We start from the raw sequence: 22,730 nt of genomic DNA, 5'->3' as shown, positions 1-22,730 counted from the left end.
TTTTAGAAGCAAATAAACCATCTTTCGAATCTTTGTAAAGAAAAATGAATATTGATATAATATTTGCATTATGTTTTCGTTTTTACCATGTTCAAACCAGTTTATATAGAGTCTTTTTGGTTCAAAGGATGAATTGTATAAATCAGGAAAATCGATATGATTTGCTGTGATTGTCTGCTGTTCTGTTCTTGCTATAAAAATTGTAAGCAAAACAAATAAAATATCGTTCCTCTTTTTTTGTACCTGAACCTATCTGACTTAAGCCAATTGTCCAAATAACCCATAATAATAAAAGGAAAATAAGAAATCCTACACAAATCCATTTTTTCCCTCCTTTCTATAACAGATTATTTAAGTACGCATATACTCTCATACAACATTCGTTACTTTGTATCTTTTTGTTGTGGTATCTTGATTCGCTGCCCTTTCCAAATCAGTATTATTTACCAAGCTTTGTTCTGCTTCGTCTCCATGGAAGGCAACATCCTCTTCATATTCGTAATTATGCTTTATATTAATTTCTTGTATTGTGCTTTCACTACTATTGTCGTCGTCGCTATCGATTATATTTAGACTATTTCTACTGTCCATTTGTTCAATTAAAAGCTCTAAATCAGCAACTTCTCTCAATTCATAATTGTCTTCTTTATTTTTATTCCAAGAAAAAAAAGACATTTTGAAAAGAGAAAGAGAGAACAAGAAATAACAAAAAAAGCAATTAATTTTTATATTTTACCTTGCTTTATGGAAAGATATATCCATGCCTTTTATTATTGATAGAGTAAAGAAGGAAAAAGGGGTAAAGTAAAGAACTATGTGTGTTATTTAGGGAGTTCAATTGATGCACACGCACAATCATACAACACATATTTTGTTCTTTTTCTGTAAGACACGTATGAAAATTAATTAAGCATTTAATTTGCTGACTCAAATATAGTTTCACCTTACAATCCAAGCATCTTGAGCTTTCTTGGCGCAATTATACGGAAATCAGACATCAAATTACACCACAAATAATATTCATATTACAGACAATTGCTTTTAATAACTAATGATACAAAATCATAATCCAATTCCCTTCAACAATAAATCATGACACATGGTTAAATCTATTAGATGAATATTAATGTCCAATTTTAGAAAATGTCTGACCTTAATTTGTGAATATGCTAGGATTTAGCTAATCCTTCCGAAACATTCTCTGGTTACTTTTCAGTTTTTTACCATATTGAATGAGCGGGAAGGTATTATGGCTTTTTCTCGGGTGTAGATGATCTGATGCAGTACATACACAAGGCTCTCCATTATCCAATTGCGTTGATTATAGTCCTTGAATATAATCAAGCTGATTGAGAGCATTTGAAACGTTTAAGCAGACATACTTCCGATAAATTCATATACTAAATGAAAGAACATGAAATACGAGAGAAAAAAAAGAGTATTTGATATGTGATATATAAAGTTATTGTTATACTACTCCTGACGTTGTCGCGTGTCCTTACAGCATTGCTTCACTGTCGTTGTTCAATTACACTATATGGTGTCCTGGGCTAGAAGACAAAATGAGAAATTGATGCAGTGGCTCTCCTTAAACAGAGTACCACTTACAAATTAAATTATGAAAATCAGTTTGCCAAGCGTTTGGGAGTCAGTCTTAGTTACTGAAATAAAAAAAAAAGATGATAGCAAACAAAAGTTAAATTCAAGAGCATTTTACTATGAAAATTCAAAGCTTTTCCTTAATACATAGAAAATATTATTAAAACTGTGTATTATATAAATCGATTTAATAAATGCCAGGAATTATGCGATACTTGACTATGGAGCAATATCTATTCCAATCATTTCCGTACTTTTGGCGACCTTCTCTTTCATCACGACATTCTCTGTAAATAACTGAAATTATCACATAAACACAGTAGTAATAAGGGACGACAGAGGCAAAGCCGCAGGGTAAACACCATGCAACAGACATTAATAATTCACCAAGGTAATTGATATGACGTGCTTTACCCCACCATCCAGATATGATCAATTTTTTGCCTGCTCTTGTATCCATTGATTTTAAGTCTAAATAATATAGATGAACAAGCTATTTTTATGACACATAAAAGAAATACTTACAGGCAACTTTTGGGTCTTTGGGATTTTTACAAAAGGCATCCCTTTCAGAAGTAGCAGACCTAGATATATAATAACCCGAAAATTGGAATACTACACTGCAGGCAAGGAAAATTACGTTCAAATCAACCTGATGATCCAGAAGATAGCGTGTTTGCAGACTAGAGATCATTGGGACCCAGCACATATTACCAAAAGCTTGTAAAAAGCCAAAGCCATCGGTTGTAATATCCATGGTAGTCAAAAGGGAAGACTCATGGATTAAGGCATCTAGGATATACCAAGCTTGGAAGATATTGACGAGTATCATTGAATACGTCACCCTACCTAGTTCCAACCACTGGCAGACAGCAAAACAAGAGTTTAAGCATAGCCACATCACTAAACCAGGCCGCAACTTTGTAAAGAATTTGCTATCAAAGGAGCCAATACGTGGATTCAGCTCACGTCCAACTACAAACTAAATTGAAATATAAAGTTTTGTAAGAGGGAAAAAAATGTGTCTGTGCCCAAGTTACTTACATCATAAATTGGATTTCCAGTATTTCCACCTAAAGAAAGCAAAGGCTCACCAAAAAAGCTTTTGATGTACACAACAAGAGAAATGATGAAGGAAAATACAATAGAGACCAAAGCAATGTCTCCAACATGTGTTCTAGTCCATGAAAAGATAGCCCATCCTTGCCCCCGAAGAGCCATGACTGTCAAAAGGATAAATGTTTGTAGTGTGGCGAGTGCTATGAAGGGATATAAGTTTTTCTTTCCCTTGAAAGTTGCATGTCTTACCATTAAGTTTGTATTTGAGCCGACTACCATCTCGTAAAAGTGTGCCTTCTACTTCCTCACCAGGAGTCACAGTGCTGAAAATAGCTAGTTGGCATACAATACCAAGATACCAAAGGGCAGACCCATAATTCCAATTTTTGATTTGTTCCAGTCCATGACTTAACTCGAAGGATTTTAAGGCTTGGTATCCTCTCAAGAAAGGACTATAGCCACCTTCTCTGTCACAAGCATAAGACAGTAGTATAACAAGAAGAGGTAAGAAAAGCATCATTGCTGCTGCACCGAAGACACCGCCAAATCTACAATTACTAATCAATATAATACCATCATAAGACGCGCCCCTATCTCTTACTCATAGTTATTTGTTTTAGGATTTCGAGTTTGTGTCGTTGTCTTGGATGACTTGTGTCTTGGTTTTAATCTTGAAGTTGTACTTTTGGTATTTTTCGCCATTTTCTTTTCTTTCAATTCCTTTTTTTGTGCTAATCTGCGTGCAGCACGATTGGGAGGAGGCGCTTTTGTTTCTTGCTCATTGGCTTGAAGACTAGAATCTTGCAGATCTGAAGATGAGCCATTCATTTCTGACAAACAAAAAAGTGGGACTCAGAAATTAAGAAGCTGTCATTTGCCGCTGTTTCAATCTGGGAATATTCGTGTTCAAAGCAATTTACTTGAAAAAAATACACGCATATTGACTGGTTTCTCTCGCATCAATAGTCGAAACTTGAAGTCAATGGGCAGACAAAAACTTATCTTTTCAGCTTATTTTTATCATTTTGATATATGGCTATGTTGAAAGCGAAATATTTTAAAAGCAAATTTAATCATATCAATTACTGTCAACTTCAATTTTATTGTGATATCGCGTCATTATTACCAAGGTCTTTCAACATGCTTTATTATCAGAATATTATCTGCACACAATTTAATCATCTTTGTTTTTCTAATCCCTCAACGTAGACAATACGCACAAGCATGATTCCAATGGATAGTTGATTTAAAAAGATTGGTTTATTTACGAGATTTAATCTTACGAAGGTAGAATTCGAGTTCTTTGCCTTCAAGAATGTAGCCATCGCAGCGGCCTGATTGGCCAGGACGAGAGGCGATGACAGCATAAAGACGACCAGCGTTGAATTGATCATCCAAGAGAGGATCAACAGCAGCAGCAGCGGCACGAGCGGCCAATTTCTTTTGAACTGCCTTTGATTTGCTTTCTGCAGATTTTTCAACTTCTTCAGCGTGAGCACCAGCCTTCTTCTTTCCAAGAGCAATGGCATAGTGTGACTCATACCATTGACGGAAAGGAGTGGCATCAATTTGAATGACAGCACCCTTAACAAGAGTGTTGGTACGAACCAATTCGTTGTTGGAAGCATTGTAAACGACAGTCAAAATACGGGTCTTGCGAGAGATACCTTCAGAACCCCATGAAAAGTTACCATTTTCCAAACGAAGGGCTCTGCGTTTGTAACTGCCGCCACGGACACGAACCAAGTGAATTCGTTTACTGCCTAACTTTGTGTTGGCTGATTGACGGCCCAATTCGAACCTAAAGATCGTATTGAGCTCAAACTGTTTCAAAATCAATTGCATATCTATTCAGCAAAAAATTCGTCTTTCTCAAAATTATCGTAACTGAATGTGTGCAAGTGTCTACAATTTGAATCAAATGCTTATGTTTTTTTTTTCCTTTTCATTGTTCTTCCAAATTCCTCTTATTACGATAATTCCCTCTTTGAAAAACAAAATCTCTGAATAAATATGCTTTTCTCTCTTTCTTACTTTCTCTTCTTTCTGTATTGAGCACGTCTAGCGCCGGTAGCACTATATGAAAATTAAAATGTCAATTTATCAATTTCTTCAGGCATTAAGTTTTCAAAATAAATTTACGAGCGCTTATGTCTAGAATCACGACTGATACCTTCATACAAAAATAACGGTTATTCGGTGGAAAGGGGAGGGTAGATGGATGGTTATTCCTTACCCATATTAAATGACGATATAGAAGGAAAGATGGGATATGCTACTTTATTGTACTATTTCGTCGCATCCAGATTAGAAGATTCCAAAAAAGGAATAACCAAGCATTAATTCTGTATACCGCAAATGTCAAAAAACTCAGGTCACAAGTGATGTTTGGAGATATCCAAGATTTCTTTGAAAATTGATATGCAAGCAATGTGTATGTCTTTATTGCGTTTAAGTTCCATATTTATTATTGTTGATGATACTATGCTTTTTTTATTTGATTCAAGCAATTTTTGTCTTTATAAACTGCTTCACATGAGGAATGATCACAAAATAACCTAGGGACAAAACAGCAACAATGGCAATAACTATCTTGTACACGTTATAAAATAGGAATCCAAAATAAAGAGACTCCATCGCTTTAGAAATGTGTTTAGCTTAAAATCAAGCAAAATCATCTTTTTGTACTGCTTACCCAAATTATAAGTAACTACTTCTTTTTCAATATTTTTAGCAGCTGATACACCAGTAGCTTTTGCACTGATATTCAAAAGATAAGTCCTTAAACCATGCTCGTTTTTACAATTGCCTAAAATTCGCATATAAAAGTCCGCGGGAGTCTATATGAGTGATACATTAATACATGTTTCTTGTATAAAAAACGCGTTTACAATAGCTGGATAAGACAATCGAATTTCATAGGTAGAGCCTTCCTCCAGGTTATCAAGTCTATAATTCTTTTGTTGGGTGTTTGGCATGATGGAATCTCTTAATTCAGTAAATGAAGGAAGTAAGATCTTTGTACTCATATCTTGTAATTCTGAGCAAGCCATGTCGGGCACATCTTCATTTTTTACTCGAAGTATGATTTTCTCTGTATTTGCAAGCACAAATTGAGCTATCAGAATGCACAATAAGAGATTGACAAGGAGCTTCATGAAAAGAAAATGAAAAATACTTCAACCTCAGCTCCATTTTTTGTTTGACGTCTGCAATTTTCTTTTTTGAAGATACCAGATGGATTTGTGTAGTTTTTAGTTTAATCGATATGTACTAATTTTTTGCAGGGAGAAAAGATGATAGAACAACTGTATGGAATAAAACCAAAAAGAAAAGAAGTAAAGAAATAATGAAAAGCGAGTAAAAACTGTTAAGCACATTTGATTTTATCTGTTAATGTTAAATTAACCAAGGAAATACCAATACTAAAGATATACATCAAACACAGAAAGCTCATAGGAGTTTAAGAAATTAAGAAGATTAAATATTGAATTAGTTTTACAATAAGGTCTGGAGAGTAAACTATCGAAGTTTAGATAACTCTTTATCTCCAAAAATGTTGAAATTTATGAATTGATAAAAAGTAGCAGTAATTTAACTAAAAAAAAATCAGAAGACTATTTTGTAGCTACTTAAATAATAGGCGGCATTTAACTTAGTTGAAAGTTTTTTTTCCCTTAAATTTTAAATACATTGAAAGTACGCAAAGTAACCATTGGCATAAATAGAAAAGTTGGTTATAAAAATAATGAACTCAACCTTTGCATAATACGAATAAATAGTCCGACCATTGTGTGCTCTTAGATGATTTATAACAGTAAAGTTCATTGTTGAAAAAACATCTGCCAAGAAGGCAAGTATAATAGACATAGCTTTCATTTAATAAGGTCATGCTAAGGTCACTTGCCTTACATATTTCTATTGTCTATAATTAGAGATTATTTATAGTAAATTAAAAAAAAATTATTGCGTAGTTGAATCTTTTGAGATTGTTGAGAAATACATGAACATGAACAAAGGGCTACACTACTCTAGCTATATGCAAGAATAAAATTCCAAACCGGACAGAATAAACCTGGCCTATTCCGGCTAGAAACTTTGATGGTTTTTCCCTAAAAGGGAAATATCTGTGGAAAAAAAAAGAGGCCTGCACCTTTCCCATTTAACACCTTTTTTTTCTTTTCTTTTTTTTTTTAAGAAAAAAACACACACAGTAAAGACTATTTTTGTAAGCAAGATAATAGATAAACGAAAAAGATAAAAAGAATAGACTACAAATAAAAACCAAAATTGTTTCAATTGTCTTTATTTTGCTTTGGAAAAGAAAATATAAAATATGGGCCTCACTTATCGTGCATATCTTGAAGGAAGTTCAGCGATATTTGGATGTTGTAAATGCGAAACACACCTTTCTACATCAAATGATGTTATATCAAGAGTAACAATATAAACATATAATAATATACATCATATTCAACATACTTGTATTAGCAATTTCATGGACAACATGGTCAAGCATATTTATTTGAGCATGTGTAAGTATGAACGCTGTAGTTTATGTATTTATATAAACTATTATTTGATAGAGTAAATGTTGAATATGGAAAAGCGGAAGATAGACAAATGTCAACTGGGTTACATAGAGTGAGAGATGTTTATTGTATATATTGTTCAACGCTGCTTGGTTGGACTTATGTAAAAGAATGCATACAAAAAAATTGATACTAAGTATTGTTAATCTTCTTGTTATAGGTTAAAGCATATAGTAGTGATAACAAATACAAAGAAGGAAAGTTTGTACTTGAAAAGAAGTTGTTAATAGACTTATCGGAGAAAATATACATGGAAAGTCGTACTCTTGTTTAAACCACACGCTGCTTTACGCAGCCTGTCCAAGAAAGAAAAAAATGGCAGTGTAACTTAATGATTATGCCGAACCAACAAGAATTGTTTCAACTTTTTTTTACTTTATTTTTTACTAGCATCTCATTTTTAACTTTTATTATATCTCCCTCCTACTTCCTCTTTTGTTCCCAAATACTTACCGTTTATTCATACATTTCATCTGCAAACCTGTCAAGGATTCTCTTCTATTTTTGTGCTTCTGAATTTTTATATTATAAAAAGATCACATTAATTTTCAAGACAAAAAAAAAGCAATAGAGACTAAATAAGAAGGTGTGTATATCAAAATGACTGCAAGTGTTCAATATAAAAAACGATTGAGGAGATGAAGAGAGGAGTGTATAAGCTAGGACGGTTGGTTGGACAATTCTAGCTAAGATTTGAAGAATAGATCTGACAGCGTCGTGGTTGCAAAGTTCTTTAACAACTGGGGGTATGTTAAATAGCACGCATAAAGCTATGTTTCTCTATAATCAGTATAACAAATGAAAGGGACTCTCATTAAATGATATCATCCTTTTTCTCTAAACCAATTGACTCGACCCGAATTGAGAGATTGTTTCGCTGATGCTTAAATCAGAAAAGGATTCGAAAGCTCAAAAGTCCTAGTGCAAATGCGACAAAAACCTCCTTTTTCGTCTTAAAAAAGAAATAGGCGAGTTTAAGTAATTTGTGTAAAGAGATAAGATTAATAAGAAATAACTGTGCCAACAAGGTAGACTTTTAAAGTAGAAAAAAAGAACCATTCTATCATTTTTCCAATCATTTTGATTGGTGTTATTTCTCTTATTGTTGGTAAATCTGTCTTTAATGCTCTTGCTAATACTTCTGCTGCTGAAAATGAACCTTCTTGTACTTTCAGTAAGCTTACACAAAATAGAGATGTGAGAAACATAAACCAAGTAGCTATCCCAGGTGCCTTTTTTTTTTTTTTTTTTTTTTTTATGGGATATGCCAACATTATAAACCTGTAAAGGAAATCAAGATCTTTATATGATTTTCTCTTTACAAAATAAAATATCACAGCGACACATACAACTAAGAAATCATCGAGTAAACTGTGGTGACATCGCAAGTCTTGTAAAAGACATTACCTTTGGCGCTGATTTGGATAGATCCTATTTATCACACATCAATATCATCGAGGTTATCTTTTACGTTGCTCATACTTTTGGTAAACTAGATGAGGCTCTAATCAGAGGGGAGCCAAAAGCTCACATTACAATATGAAAAGCCTTCATGAGTAAATGAACATACATTATAAAGGGTTTTCTTTTGTAAACCAAATGATCAAATTGAATAGGGTTTGTTTATCATTTTGGTCATGGAGATCATGCTGCTGACAATGCCGAGAAGGAGATGGCTGCTACAACAAAGTAGTGGGGTATGTGCATGAAACAATAAACACCTGACACGGCTATTGAAGCAGTAAGGAAATTAAGCACGTCAACGGTCTTTACCTTATTACTGACAAGCCCATGGTTTACCTTGCCAATTTGAGCAAAGAACATTCCATCTGTGAAAATATCGAGTGGCTCTTCAAAGTCAAGATGAGGACTAACCAAAGCTTCGCTATTGTAGCATAATGGTTCCCTACACTAATGCTTACGAGTGTTGTCTCTTGTTGACTATTTCTAAAGAAAAACATTCAATGAAACCCAATACATCCTCTGCTTTATTCAATATTACAGTTAACTGTCACAGCATTCTTCAACTCATCTATTCCTCTATTGATGGTCCTGATGAATAAAGAGCCTGGACAATTCATAAATATACCGAGGTTCTTTAAGCAGCTATATTGAACATAAATTTATTATGGATGAAGTTATGAAACAGGAGCCTCGAAAGGAACTAACTTCTAACTCTTCTATGAAGACTGCTGACAAGTGCAAGCAAAAAGGCAAGGGTTATCATTTTAAATTTAATGTTACCGCACCTAAAAAGAAATCATAGACCTGTGAGTAAAAAACCTTAACCTAATTTTTTTTTTTTTTTTTTTTTTTTTTCGCATAATGAAACGAAATTTTGATACTCGCAATCAAGGATCTTCGAGCAAGCGTGTCCGTTTTGATTCCAATACAAGAGGAAGTTCTACTGATGATTTTGAATTTAATCATGAAGATGCATTAGAAGAAAAAAAAAGTCGTCGCGGTGCAGTTAATTTCGATGTTTATGGTAGTGATGACGAAGAAGTAGGATACAGCAGTGGTGATTCTGATGACGAAGGCAATAAGAAAGAAGAAGAGGAAAAGGCACCAGCTATTGAGGAAGATTTCGACATGTTTAATGAAGCACCAGATGTAAACGGAAAAAGCAAGATCAATCCCAATAAAGAGATTGAAGGTCAAGATTTTACTTCGTTTGATCGAGACGATGAAGAGGAAGACGATATAGAAAATGGTGTCAAGAAGGAAGGCAAAATCACTGCGTTTAATATGAAGGCCGAGTTGGAAGAAGGTTCACTGGATGAAAAGGGTAATTATATTCGCAACAAGGAAGACCCACAAGCGTTTCATGATAAATGGATGGAGGGTATTACGCGTAAAGATATCAATCATGCCAAAGCAGCACAAGAAAAGAGAGAACGTGAAGAGGCATTAAAGGAAGCAGAAAGACAATCGAATTTACCACAGACACAGACAGACATTTACCGTGCTCTGGTTGAATATCTTCAGCCTGGACAAAGTGTACAGGAAGCACTGACATCATTAGCAAACTCATTACCTAAAAAAGTGCCGGCTTGGAAACAAAAGATGTTGGACAAAAAGAACAAAAACAAAAAGCAACCAGAGACAGCCACTCTCAATGAAGAGGAGGAAGCAGCAAGGCGCAAGAAAGTAGAGATAATAACAGAATTAGCGGATCAGATGATGGCCTTGGGTTATTTTAATGTTTATGAAGATACTTTTGAAATCATGGTTCGACATTTAAGAAAAGAAGGCGCGGTTCCTCAGGATTGGACACCCTCTAAATAAGTTTTATTATTTGTCATTAAACTTGTTTTCTAATTTTGCCCAAGCTTTCCAGTAATCTTCTTGTACTTTGCCACAGGTCTCGAGTCCCCAGTGAGTTAGGGATAACATGAAGCTTGTTTCAAACATGAACGCTTGATTACCTTTACCGACATACGCAGGCTTTAATTCTGCAGAGGACGCAGCCTCAAAGACAGCCGCGTCGGGTCCATGTGGTGTCATGATACTGTGAAGTGAGCCACCACCAGGCAAAAATCCATCTGCTTTACCATCATAATCACCTGTGATCAAACCCATGAATTCAGACATACAATTACGGTGAAAGTAAGGTGGACGGAACTAGGAACATAAGATTAAGAGGGAAGAAGTAACAAAAGCAGACATACTTACTGTATTCTCTGTTACTGCCCAACGTGGAGGGAAGATAACAAAATCAGCAATAGCCACACCAGGTGTATCTGATTTAGCAGTCAGAACAGTAAAAATAGAAGGATCCTGTAACACGTAAACGAATGAGATCCAGATTAAATTAAGTTATGATGGTATCTTACAATATGATCAAAAGAGACTGAATTGATTGTACAAAAGTTTGCAAGGTTGTATTTGTAAGGAGCATAATTACCATGCCATGCGACTACATCAAAAGGTGTATGCGACTGTTTTGCACTAAACAACTTTCCATTAAACTTTGTAATAATTTCCCATTCTACATTGTCCTCTTTTTCAAAAGAGGCGGTGGGCGTCATGAAATCGCGAGGATTGGCCAAGCCGTTGGCGCCGATAGGGCCAAGATCAGGTAATTCAAAATGAGCACCAAACACCTCAAGTACATAGCCTCGTCTATATTCAATGGTTTAAAAACAAGATTTTTTTTTCATCCCATCTGGTTATTCTCTTCTTACGAATTTCCATCAGCAAGTGAGACTGAATATCGAACGCCTCTTTGAATCACAACAATTTCATTTGGTGAAGCCTTGATTTTTCCAAATTCCGTATAAATATCCAATGTGCCTTGCTGAGGAACTATCATAGCAAGGTTTGCTCTTTTTTCTTTTCTTTTCCTTCTCTTTACCGAATAACTTACCTATCAAGAAATCGCCGTCTGAATTATAAAATGCTGTCTTTCCCATATCTGTATTGGCTGTATAAATGTGAACTGCTAATCCGCTACGACAAGCAGGATCACCAGCACCAGCTAATGATTTTAATCCTTGAATAAAATTGACTTTTTCATCATCTTTAGGTAAATCAAAGGGACTCCAACGTATCTGTGTAGGTGTGATAAGGACATCATCACCACCGTATTTAGAAACCAATAAATTTGATAGGTCACAAGGCTTAAAGGGTGCATGAACAACGGATGGACGGATTCTGTAAAGCCAACTATCAAAGGATGTTTGTTAGAAGATGCTTATTTCAGCTTGAGAATTACCTTCTTTGATTATGAGTACGAGGTACTGTAAATGCCGTGCCTGACAATTGTTCGGCATACAGATTGTAAGGACATTTCTGTGGTGTGTTCTGACCTTTTTATTATAATTAACAAATTGATATACAAGCAAAACATTATACCTTTAGGAAGTGCGTCAGGTAAAGCCTCGGAAGAGAAATGGTTACCAAAACCATTCATATACTCGTAATCTGCCATTGTTTGTTATAAAAAAGAAAGAAAGAGTGCTTTGATAAACAAATGGTGCCTTAATAAATGCTTTTTTTTTTTTTTTTTTTTTTATTCGTGGGAAAAATAGATAAATCATGCAATTCTCAAACCCGACTTTTTATTTCCTGTTGACCGCAAAACAGAAAGAGTACAGATCTGATCAAAATCAATTGGTCAACTACACAGCTTACACGAACGTGTTTACTTATTCAATAAAATTTACACTGAAAAAGTCAAAAAGAACAAGCAAATGTGATTGAGAATATAAATCATAAAAGACTATTTTTAATGCAATTTAAAATTAATTTCCGTTATTGCTGTTGTCATTGTTGTTATTGTTATTGTTCATACTGTTCATGGCTTCGCGTGCCCTAAAAAAACAAAATAAGTTTTCTGTGAGCTTATCTTTCTTTCTTTTACATTCTCATCATTTCAGGGTTATTCATCATTTCATTAAAGTTAGGAGCTCCTCCTCCACCCATCATTTGTTGTGCCCTATCATACTTCTATAAGAATACAGCTTTTTTCTACTTTTTTCTTTTATGTATTATTACATTCTAGCAATATTAGGGTTATTCATCAAACCATCAAGAGCACCTGATTGCATCATTTGTTGTGCCATGTTCATTAAACCAGGATTGTTCAGCAAGGATCCTAAATCGGGCATACCGCCTGCACCAAGGTTAGGTAAACCACCTGCGGCAGGTGATTCAGCAGAACGTTCAACAGTAGTACCAGCATTTGCCTTGGCAGTAGCAGTTGCCAATGAGCTCTTGAGAGTGGCGTTTTCAGGATCGAGTTCCAAACCCTTCTTGTAAGCATCAACAGCATCATCAAATTTGTTTAAGCAAAAGTAAGCATGGCTTTTGAGAAATAATAATTAAGCATCCTTCTTTGTAAAAACACAGACAATCTCTTACCCCATACGACTGTAAGCTTTGCTGTATTTAGGATCAGCTTCCAATGCCTTCTTTGCATCTTGGACTGCCTTTTCATGGTCTCCTTGTTGACTGTATGCGGCAGCACTATCAAAAGCATAAGTATCCTACATTTTCTTTCTCTTTTGTTATTACCGATTAGCATAAAAGACTGCATTGGTGGGATCAAGGGCAATAGCTTCAGAGTAAAGTTTGATGGCTTCAGGATAATTGCGTTCGGCAACTTTACGATTACCCATTGCCTTCTTTGCCTCTGCTTCTTTTTTATCCTCTTCGCTTACAGATTTATCGTTGATAGACTACGTACAACACATTCATTAATTTACAAGTGATGATACACATGTGTTATATGATACATACACCTATTTTAAAAAGAGTAAGTTATTTGATTCGAAATCATTTTCCTATAACACTTACTTTCAGCAGTAATAGGAGCAGCTGTCTGTTGTTAATTTTATCAAATAATAGCAACAATAACACACACAAAAAATATTTAACGCGATGACAACTCAAAAAACATATCTTTTTTTCTTACCTTGGTGGCACTTGTCTTTGATTTTGTCTTGAGGTAAACATCAAAGATTGAAAGCAAGGTAGCAGGTTGAGTAGAGTATTGCTTCTTTTGTTCTTCATCAGAAGCATCTACACCAAATGCTTCACCGATACATTGCATAGCAACTATATTTCTATACAATTACATTCACTGTTCCTTTTTTCACGTAATCTTTGTTTACCTTCAATGCCTTCCGTGTCATCTTTATTGATAGTACCGTCTTCACAAGACTTTTGTAAAAATTCAAGAATGGAGAACACAAGAGCCTTTTTATTTTCGCTGGCAGACATTTAAAGTTTTGGGAATAGGAAAAAGAAACTCAAAGAAAAAAATGCGTTTTTTTTTTTCAAAAGAAAAAAAAAAAAAATACGGCCAATGAAATACAAGGAAGTAAGTTCTTTTTCAAATAATCACTTTGAGCGCACTTTATGCCTAAATCAGCAAAATACACTTTATCAGTAGAAAAGAAATTAAACAAGAAGCACTTGTCTATTTACATTTATCAGTTTTGTATTTTTAACTTCTTCTTTTCCTGAAAACACAAGCAAATACGATTCAACTTGGATTGATGTACTAAATTTACTCTATTAGAAAGAAATCGCGTATAAAAGCTTGTGCTCTTTCACTTCTAGCTTAAAATTAAAGAAAAGCTGATCACTTGCTTATTACTATCATAACTTGGTCTGGTATCAAGCTGTGGATCAGGCACAAGTGAGTAGCACCAATCATCTTTAACAGTTTCAAGTATTTGTGCAACGAAAAGGAACGGGCGGTTTTGTCAAACACAGCTTTATGTGTTCTTTCAAGTGATACGCAACAATTTACTCTCTTTTTTCACCAATAAAAAGCATGCAAGAAACACGCTTGAGATTTTCCTGTATTGAAAGAAAGGGAAGGGTCATTTATGTAAACTTTTTATTCAAATTATCTGTCACTGCTTTATCAATGGACCAATTTAAGTACTACATTCTTATTATTCATCCCAACACCTAAAATGTGAAATTCTTTGTTCTAATTAATAACTAAGATTTGTCAACATAGACTAGGCGTTTTCATTCTCAGGCTTTCAAATATTCGACGTATTTGGGCGTTTTACTTGTTCGCCATAGAATAGGCTAAATTAAATTTGCCAGGAAAGGTGATATGCACCGAAATGAATAGCAGAGATAAAATGAGATTGTCTTTATTGAGGTACAATGCTGTGTAGTTAGGCAATCTTGTTTTAAAACTTTCAAATTTAAAAGAGAGATTTGGTATAATCAATGTCTTTTATTCTTTCTACCAAATCACTATTATCATCCCCTCAGAAGCTCTGGTAAATAAACTCCTGTTCATTTCCATCCCCTTTAATTATCACTGCCTCACCATATTTATTGTCGATACAGACATTACAATACAATCCATCCTTTAATAAAAATAGATATCACAGGTTTACAACACATAACGGTTCTGTAAGCTAAAACGCATTAACCAATAAGAATTCTATCAATCAATCCATAACGCTGACAACAGCTCTATCATCATAAAAATAGCCCCTCTAAAATGATCCTATACACTTTCTTGCCTTTATTCTTTGCAATAATTGTTCAAGAACCATCTTTTATTATCGAAATACTACAAAAGTCAATAACCATAAAAGCTCAAAAACACTGCTCTTCCCAGATAAATTTAAAGTTTTTTCCAGCAACGGAGATAGAACAGAATTCAAGTTTTTACATTTATTCTTAGTTTAGTGATTTTACTTGCATTGGAAACCATTAGAAGGCGCTCCGATCAATGAGATGATCGGAACTGTGCACAAAGGATTCAAATAACGACAGTGTAACACCAGATCTATCTATTGAAGAGTGTATCGTAACATAGGTGTGTTTTATTCTTTAAACTCAAGAAAGACATTTCTATTTTATCTTGTTGATGATTGTTGTCTTTTCCTTGTGTTTGCAAATCACCTCATAATTTTACAAGGAGCATCGCCCTATATATTATTCAACTCCCGATGCAATCCTATGAACAAAGGAGAATGTTCATGGCCCGAGAGTAAGCAGTTGTCAGGATCGTATAGGGCTGATTGACATTGTTTCATACTTTATCTATTTATCAAGTGTATTTAATGCGGTGTGTACACTATTTTATGATTAAAAGGAGAGAAACAGTAAGGTGATGAAACAAGAAAAAGTCACAAAAGATACACTAAAAAAAAAAGGCAAGATGATAAAGAAATGCTTTTTTTTTCTTTTGTTTTATTTTGTATATAAGATTATGGATAACTTGGATGAAGCAACACGACTAGTAACAGAAGGAAAGACGAAAGTAAATAAACTCCATACATGTTTAATTTATGACTAAAATATTGTTAGGATGCATTTGCTGCTTTTCTTTTCCTTATTGAACTATCCACACAACGGCTGAATCAAACTAAGTTTTCAAATCAATGTATACATACACACATAGCCATATTCAGTTTAAACTGACATTCTTATACATCAGGTATTGTAAATAGACCTGTAGAATATCAAAACTCAATTGATTTGATTCGAAAGAGTGTGGATCAATTAGAAAAAATACTTGTACATAAATCAAAACCTCCTCTTCCACCCAGACCAGCAAAGATTGACACAACAAACCTGAAAAGATTAAGAGGAAATTCTGTTCACTTTGTGGATGATGACGACGAAGATGATGAACCGGTTGACATTGTTGCAGAGTTTCTCAAACAACCTAAAAAAGCAAATAAAAAATCACAGTGTACTACCATGACTGATGTCCTGTTTGAAACAGTCATCGATCCTTCCAACCTAGCCCCTGCACAGATACATACCACCGATAGTCTTTCGATACCTACAGCCTCACCTGATGCCGATTACATACCCAATATTCCAGCACCTCCCTTATTGACCACCTATTCTCAGTTACAACAGCAGCAAGGTACCAATCTGCTCCTGCCCAAGATAAGATCACTCTATATGAGTGCCATGACAATTCCTACCATGATGGAATTCCCTGCTGGTTTGCTAGCCTATCAACTTACCTTGATTGAATCTGCCATCTTTCGTGCCATTCCCCGTGAAGCACTCTTGTCACATTCTGCACGTAAACCTCATGTGCGTGTGGTGGCCTCTACAGATTTCTTCAACTTTCTTACCAGAACCATTGAACATTCCATCTTACTTCCTCAAGAGGCTTGCAGACGTGCAGAGATATTAAACCGATGGATCAAAGTTGCTTCTAAACTGTTGACTTTATCCAATTACCAAACCCTCAAGGCCGTCGTCTCCGCCTTAGGTACCCCACCCATCCAACGCCTACGTCGCACATGGGAATGCATTCCCAAAAAGCAAACCAATCGGCTAGACCTCTTAACCGCCCTCATGTCAGAATCAGACAATTATTGCCGGTACAGACAGCAGGCTCAGGCCTGTCTGAATCGACCTGCGGTGCCCTTCTTGGGTGTCTTTATTCATGACATTACTTACATGTCTGCTGCCAATAAGGTCATCCAAGACGTCTTGAATGCGCTCGAACGATTCAAGCAACTTCCCGAATATCCTCAGCAACCACCTGTTTCTTTTGTGACCAAAAAGAATCGTTTTCGTCCGCTGACACTTCATTTTTCTGCCAGGGGGACCACTTCTGCCGCTGCATGCATGGTGAGTGAAGAGCATCAAACTGAAGAAAGTGTGATTGGATTAGAGCAGCAGTTGATTATGCAGTATGTGCTGATGAGACCTTGGGTGACTGAGAAAACAATTGATATGCTCAGTCAGTTGCGTGAACCGTCTAAACGAAATTCGACTGCTACCGTTTCACCAACGACACCGACAGCCCACTGTGAGGAATATGAAGAGAAAAAATCGCTCAGTGGATTTTGGCCATTCAGGAAGAGTACCACGACGAATTCGACATCTGATTTGGTATGGAGCGAAGAAGAGGAGGAAGATGAATCGCCTGGTAGCATCTTGAACTATAGGAAATTATCTTTTAGTGCAAGAAAAAATCATCACCGTTCCTTTTCTTTACCTTCAAAGTCTTTAATGGAAGTGACTCATGTATAGAGTGGAATGATTTCATTGTGAAATAAATTTTATTATTCTCATTTTGTACAAGTTAAAAATAGAGAAACACAACAGCAACAAAAAAAAATTAAAGCCTTATTTTGTAAACTCGTAAAAAATTCCAATGACAAATTTCAATTGTAATATTTAAGCAATCATCAGTTGAACATAACAGAGAAAGGGAACAAAAAAAAAAGCAAGACGAGTTCCGGCTAAATTCAAGCCATGTTTGGGACAATAGCAAGAGATTTACATCATTCAAAAAAAGAAAGACTGAAAAAATTGAGAGGGCAAGAAAAATAAGGTTTGGCTTACCCAATATCCAGATTAGGAGTGAAGGGTGATTCAAGGATTTAGGCGATCGGTAAAGCTTAAAAAGTCAATCCCAACGTATGTCCCTTTTGGGAAGGAAATTTTGGATGTACAAATAAGGACAATCACAAACAACATCTTGCCAAAATTGAATCCTTTTTATTTTTTTGAAGCTTGCTTGTTCTCATCTTCTTTCTTATTCTCTTAATCATCATACAAAATTTCAATGTATTCTGCACAACCTATGTTAGGGCCTCAACCAAGATGCTGCGGTTGTATACCCCTAAGGATTGGATCTGGAATTATATGTGTCTTTTGGGCTGTAAGTGTGTTTTGTCAATATTTGAAAGGGGAGGATAGAAGCTCACTTCACATTCGTTTATTAGGGAATCTCAATGTATCTAGCAGTCTTATCATTTCAAAATAGCAGTTGTAAAGTACACAACTATCATGAATACCTCATTTACTTATCAATCATGTAGTATTTTACTCTTATATGGCACAGGCTCCGATAATGGTATATGGAGTAGTCAATCTAATTTTATCACTTGTTTCAATAGGTGGCATAGTCATCTTAATCATTGTAAATTATCCATTTTAATAATTACGTACGCTAACAAGCAATCAATTAGGATAGGGGTAGTCAAATAACAACCCTATCGCATGCTATCTGGGTATGCGTCTTTTTGGTACTTGTAGATGGATTAGTAAATGTGATTTTATTTATTATTAATGAATCCGATTATCATTCTTGGTGTATAAACTCATCATCAAGTACAATTCAAAATGATTTCTCACAAACCAACAACAGTACTAGCTTTAATTTTCAAAATGATTACTACAATTGTCATCATATGTGGCAAGATGAGTTAAAATTTGGTATCATTTCTTATATCTTAATGTTTGCATTTTATGTAAGTTTCTTTATGTTCTGAACAAGCTACTTACACACCCTATATAGATCTATTGGTCTATGTGTATCTATAGTTTTCGATTGTACAGACCTGAATATATATCAGATGCAGATATCCGTCATGCTCAATCTCATAACATGCCATTGATGGGTGCCCCATCTATGCCTCAGACTGCAATGATCAATAACCCAGCTGCGCCCGCTGGTCCTTATCCACCAGATCGAAGTGTGATTGTACTCAACAATCATAAGCCCTCCAAAAAGAAGAGCAAATTTGATTCATTCAAGCATATCAAGAAATCAATGCGTCCCAACCGGACCGTCACTCCTTTACACAGAAATGATTCACAGTTCACGATTGGTTTTAAACTTGGTCCAGATGGAAAAATCATTGATATTGAAAGTGCGCCATCGCCTACACCAACTTATACTGCAGTGGATTATTTTAAAAGAAAACCAATTCAAGAAGATGATGAAGAGGATGAGAATGATGACAAGTATTATTATTAGATGTTTATAATAAACATCAGAATGACTGTTATATATGTTCGTGTAAAACATTTACAAATACTAATGCAACCTTATTGGTTCGCTGCATTATGAATCATTATAACTCTTTATCCTTTTAATCATTTGTCTTAAACAATCTTGTCTACTTACCAGCTTAATCTTCAATCAGAATGTCTTTATCTCACTACAAACCTTTAGGTATCAAATCATCTCTTGATCCACTTTTTTTTATTGTTGTAAAATGTAACAAGAGCAATGCCGATTTGTCGGTGTAAGGCGGGGTTTATTGCAGTGGTTATATAAATGCCCCTTTATTTTTTCCAGAAATTCAACACGACTCTTTCTTTTTAAAATGTTTTCAACCATCTCACCTTCTTTTAGACGCCATGTCTTTAACCAAGGCAAAAGATTTAAATCGGAATTAAGTGTAAACGACATGTTGTGTTTGGTTATCCGCAGCTTTTTAATCTTCATCTTTTAGGCTAGCAAACTTCAAATAAAAAAGACAGATACCTTAAGGCCCTTGGTTGCTAATAAAGATCTTGTTTTTGGAAATTCCTTTACTGATCATATGTAAGCTGTTTGTAAAGCTATGCTTTTTGGGTATTAAATAACATATAAATCAGGATATCTGTCAAATGGAATGAAGATAAAGGTTGGGATGTTCCTGAAATTCGCCCTTACGAGAATCTTAGTTTGGCTCCCAGCACGTCTGTGTTTCATTATGCTACTGAGGTTTGCTTTTTTTTTTTTGAAAATCATCCAGTGTATTGGTGCGGCTGAGCTAACTTGGTTTACAGTGTTTTGAAGGAATGAAGGCCTACAAAGATAAGAATGGAAAGATTCGTCTTTTCAGACCTGACATGAATATGGCCCGTATGAACAAATCTACCGAACGTATTGCTCTTCCTGTACGTGAAAATATATTTTGAAATAGAATAGACCAAACTAATTCTCTTTTACAGCAATTTAATGGAGATGAGTTGCTCAAGCTCATCAGCGAATATTTAAAAGTGGATGAACGATGGATTCCGAGTGAACGCGGCTACTCTCTTTATATTCGTCCGACCATGATCGGCACACAAAAAACCCTCGGTGTCAATCCTCCCTCAGATGCTCTTTTGTTTGTGATTGGTTGCCCTGTGGGACCCTATTATAAAACGGGTTTCAATGCCGTTCGTTTGTATGCCACATCTGAATATGTGCGTGCCTGGCCACGCGGTACTGGTTCTGCCAAGATTGGTGGAAACTATGCTCCTGGTCTGATGCCTCAACGTTTAGCTGCCGCCAAGGGTTATCAGCAAAACCTTTGGTTATATGGCCCAGATCATCAACTGACTGAGGTGGGTGCCATGAATTTGTTCATAATCATCAGGGATGAACACGGTCAGCCTGAGCTTGTCACTCCTCCCTTGGATGGCTCAATTCTTCCTGGCGTCACGCGGGACTCTATCATTCAATTAGCCAAGGATTGGAACGAATTCAAGGTGACTGAGCGTAAAATCACTATGCCTGAACTTCGTGATTTGGTCAAGGCTGAACGTGTGATGGAAGTATTTTGTACTGGTACTGCTAGTGTTGTAAGTCCTGTCAAAGAGATTGGATACATGGATGAAGACCTCAAAATTCCTCTTGATCCTAACGATTCCAATGCTCAGGCAGGTCCTTACACAAAGAGATTTAATGATGCTATTTATGCTATTCAATATGGTGAAGTTGAACATCCTTGGTCAGTTGTTATCAATTAGAACAATCATGTATTTTAATAAACACTCAAATATACTTCTCCTTTAAATATCTATTGTTTTATCTTTTCTCCTTTTTTGATCAAACAATGTTTATATAAATTAAATACCATTCTCTCTTCTTTGCCCTTAGTAGAGAGCAAGCTAAATGAAAATAAATTTAATTCATAAATTTGCATCAAGATTTGACAATACAAAAGACCCTCAAAACTCACTTACCAAGTTTGAATCATTTTTAAACAGGTTTTTGCTTGGTTCACTTGTATCAGAAATCGCAGCACTTGCTATTCTTGAATCATTCGTTATTTATTACGATATACTGATTCATTCACCGTGTAAAATTGACATGGCTATGTTTGGATTTGAGCAAACCGATTATATCTATCATGGTATATTTATTTTCGCTTCTGTATACCAATTATTCTTGTACATCGATGCCCTAAGGCAAAGAAACATCTTTCAATTACTGGCGCTCATACTGTTTGGTAACTTTTTTTTTCTTCGATTCAATAATAATACTGAATATGGAAATTAGGCTTGTTGTTTGTGATTATGGCGGTTATTCATGTTTTGCAGCACTTTTTATTTGAGGAAGCAGGATGCTACCAGCCCTTGGACGCTCCTGTGAATAATATCACCAACTATGTACGAGTGCTTCCGGTCATCTTTGATTCCGATTCACCAAGGGATTATATATTGATCTCTGCTGCGAAAATGAAGCCGTTTCAATATGCAACACTTGCTATCGTTCCCTGGACATTTTTCATCATCCTCATTGTTGCTATCAAACTATACTACCGATTTCATTGGGGAAATTATAATTACCATCATATCAGTAACAGCAAGGATATCTGGAATGCAGTGATTGCCTGGGGAACCTTGACAGGCTTACTAAAAGTATATTATTTTTTCTTGTTTGCTTATGCCATACAGCTTGTGCCTTCAACCTTAATGGGTTACAAAGACATTTGGGCATTTGAAGGCGCATTGGTTTTGCTTGTGGGTCTTGTAGTATTCTTGCTGGTTATTTTTTACGGCATTCGGTATGAAAGTGCGGTTGTCATTACTCTGTTTGCATTGTTCACTTTAATCACTTTGGGCTATTTTGGATATCGTACTTTTACATTTGCTATTGCTAGAGAAACGCATAAAGATATTTACGAGGTAACTGTACTATTTTTCAATTATACATTTTTCACAGTGCTAATAGACTCATCTTTTTTTTTTATTTTTTAGTTGACAAGGTACAGCTTACTGTTTACGACCCTGGTTCTTCTTGTTTTGGGGGTTATGAATTTCTGTTCTTCAGTCTTGTGTATCAAAAGTATGATGTATCATAAAATACGAATGTTAAGGGACTTTTACTGCAGTTGTCCCAATTGTTATTTTAGTCCGTCTTTAGCTACAGGAGATCAATCCGATGTAAAAGACAAACGTTCATTTATTGTATAATAAAGGCTGCGTGTTTATTGCGTTAATATTGTTGTTCTATTTTTTTTATTGCTTTTGTTT

General features: G+C 35.3%; 12 protein-coding genes across 12 annotated transcripts; 7 read left to right on the top strand and 5 right to left on the bottom strand.

Annotated features, from left to right (window-relative positions):
- Positions 1-1,654: 1,654 nt before the first annotated feature.
- Positions 1,655-3,486, bottom strand: RO3G_13480 (uncharacterized protein; the record flags this gene model as incomplete). The annotated part of the gene is made up of 6 exons (XM_067668064.1): positions 1,655-1,661; positions 1,854-2,070; positions 2,125-2,581; positions 2,644-2,858; positions 2,908-3,206; positions 3,260-3,486. The coding sequence occupies 6 exons, from the start codon at positions 3,484-3,486 to the stop codon at positions 1,655-1,657; spliced, it is 1,422 nt and encodes a 473-aa protein (XP_067524165.1).
- Positions 3,487-3,918: 432 nt separating this feature from the next.
- RO3G_13479 (40S ribosomal protein eS8) lies at positions 3,919-4,898 on the bottom strand (the record flags this gene model as incomplete). Its single annotated transcript, XM_067668063.1, has 3 exons — positions 3,919-4,505; positions 4,693-4,734; positions 4,895-4,898. 3 exons carry the CDS (start codon positions 4,896-4,898, stop codon positions 3,919-3,921), a joined length of 633 nt encoding a protein of 210 aa, XP_067524164.1.
- A 262-nt stretch (positions 4,899-5,160) lies between these two features.
- On the bottom strand, positions 5,161-5,711 carry RO3G_13478 (uncharacterized protein; the record flags this gene model as incomplete). Its single annotated transcript, XM_067668062.1, has 3 exons — positions 5,161-5,297; positions 5,354-5,498; positions 5,550-5,711. The coding sequence occupies 3 exons, from the start codon at positions 5,709-5,711 to the stop codon at positions 5,161-5,163; spliced, it is 444 nt and encodes a 147-aa protein (XP_067524163.1).
- A 1,283-nt stretch (positions 5,712-6,994) lies between these two features.
- On the top strand, positions 6,995-7,524 carry RO3G_13477 (uncharacterized protein; the record flags this gene model as incomplete). Its single annotated transcript, XM_067668061.1, has 4 exons — positions 6,995-7,096; positions 7,150-7,193; positions 7,245-7,302; positions 7,411-7,524. 4 exons carry the CDS (start codon positions 6,995-6,997, stop codon positions 7,522-7,524), a joined length of 318 nt encoding a protein of 105 aa, XP_067524162.1.
- An 849-nt stretch (positions 7,525-8,373) lies between these two features.
- On the top strand, positions 8,374-8,793 carry RO3G_13476 (uncharacterized protein; the record flags this gene model as incomplete). The annotated part of the gene is made up of 2 exons (XM_067668060.1): positions 8,374-8,424; positions 8,590-8,793. 2 exons carry the CDS (start codon positions 8,374-8,376, stop codon positions 8,791-8,793), a joined length of 255 nt encoding a protein of 84 aa, XP_067524161.1.
- A 782-nt stretch (positions 8,794-9,575) lies between these two features.
- Positions 9,576-10,538, top strand: RO3G_13475 (uncharacterized protein; the record flags this gene model as incomplete). Its single annotated transcript, XM_067668059.1, has 1 exon — positions 9,576-10,538. One exon carries the CDS (start codon positions 9,576-9,578, stop codon positions 10,536-10,538), a length of 963 nt encoding a protein of 320 aa, XP_067524160.1.
- Positions 10,539-10,544: 6 nt separating this feature from the next.
- On the bottom strand, positions 10,545-12,165 carry RO3G_13474 (homogentisate 1,2-dioxygenase; the record flags this gene model as incomplete). The annotated part of the gene is made up of 7 exons (XM_067668058.1): positions 10,545-10,874; positions 10,926-11,030; positions 11,087-11,375; positions 11,438-11,558; positions 11,620-11,918; positions 11,968-12,061; positions 12,108-12,165. The coding sequence occupies 7 exons, from the start codon at positions 12,163-12,165 to the stop codon at positions 10,545-10,547; spliced, it is 1,296 nt and encodes a 431-aa protein (XP_067524159.1).
- A 331-nt stretch (positions 12,166-12,496) lies between these two features.
- RO3G_13473 (uncharacterized protein) lies at positions 12,497-13,976 on the bottom strand (the record flags this gene model as incomplete). The annotated part of the gene is made up of 8 exons (XM_067668057.1): positions 12,497-12,566; positions 12,616-12,690; positions 12,750-13,058; positions 13,116-13,220; positions 13,269-13,432; positions 13,551-13,571; positions 13,669-13,811; positions 13,868-13,976. 8 exons carry the CDS (start codon positions 13,974-13,976, stop codon positions 12,497-12,499), a joined length of 996 nt encoding a protein of 331 aa, XP_067524158.1.
- Positions 13,977-16,439: 2,463 nt separating this feature from the next.
- Positions 16,440-17,738, top strand: RO3G_13472 (uncharacterized protein; the record flags this gene model as incomplete). The annotated part of the gene is made up of 1 exon (XM_067668056.1): positions 16,440-17,738. One exon carries the CDS (start codon positions 16,440-16,442, stop codon positions 17,736-17,738), a length of 1,299 nt encoding a protein of 432 aa, XP_067524157.1.
- Positions 17,739-18,949: 1,211 nt separating this feature from the next.
- On the top strand, positions 18,950-19,473 carry RO3G_13471 (uncharacterized protein; the record flags this gene model as incomplete). Its single annotated transcript, XM_067668055.1, has 2 exons — positions 18,950-18,964; positions 19,012-19,473. 2 exons carry the CDS (start codon positions 18,950-18,952, stop codon positions 19,471-19,473), a joined length of 477 nt encoding a protein of 158 aa, XP_067524156.1.
- Positions 19,474-19,825: 352 nt separating this feature from the next.
- Positions 19,826-21,221, top strand: RO3G_13470 (uncharacterized protein; the record flags this gene model as incomplete). The annotated part of the gene is made up of 5 exons (XM_067668054.1): positions 19,826-19,900; positions 19,955-20,046; positions 20,100-20,208; positions 20,274-20,384; positions 20,439-21,221. The coding sequence occupies 5 exons, from the start codon at positions 19,826-19,828 to the stop codon at positions 21,219-21,221; spliced, it is 1,170 nt and encodes a 389-aa protein (XP_067524155.1).
- A 343-nt stretch (positions 21,222-21,564) lies between these two features.
- Positions 21,565-22,458, top strand: RO3G_13469 (uncharacterized protein; the record flags this gene model as incomplete). The annotated part of the gene is made up of 3 exons (XM_067668053.1): positions 21,565-21,607; positions 21,754-22,261; positions 22,455-22,458. The coding sequence occupies 3 exons, from the start codon at positions 21,565-21,567 to the stop codon at positions 22,456-22,458; spliced, it is 555 nt and encodes a 184-aa protein (XP_067524154.1).
- Between the last annotated feature and the right edge of the window lie 272 nt (positions 22,459-22,730).

This window comes from Rhizopus delemar, genomic scaffold, assembly GCF_000149305.1.
Source record: "Rhizopus delemar RA 99-880 supercont3.12 genomic scaffold, whole genome shotgun sequence".
NCBI lineage: Eukaryota > Fungi > Mucoromycota > Mucoromycetes > Mucorales > Rhizopodaceae > Rhizopus > Rhizopus delemar.
The sequence above is the reverse complement of the archived record's forward strand: the minus strand, read 5'-3'. Positions and strand labels throughout refer to the sequence as shown.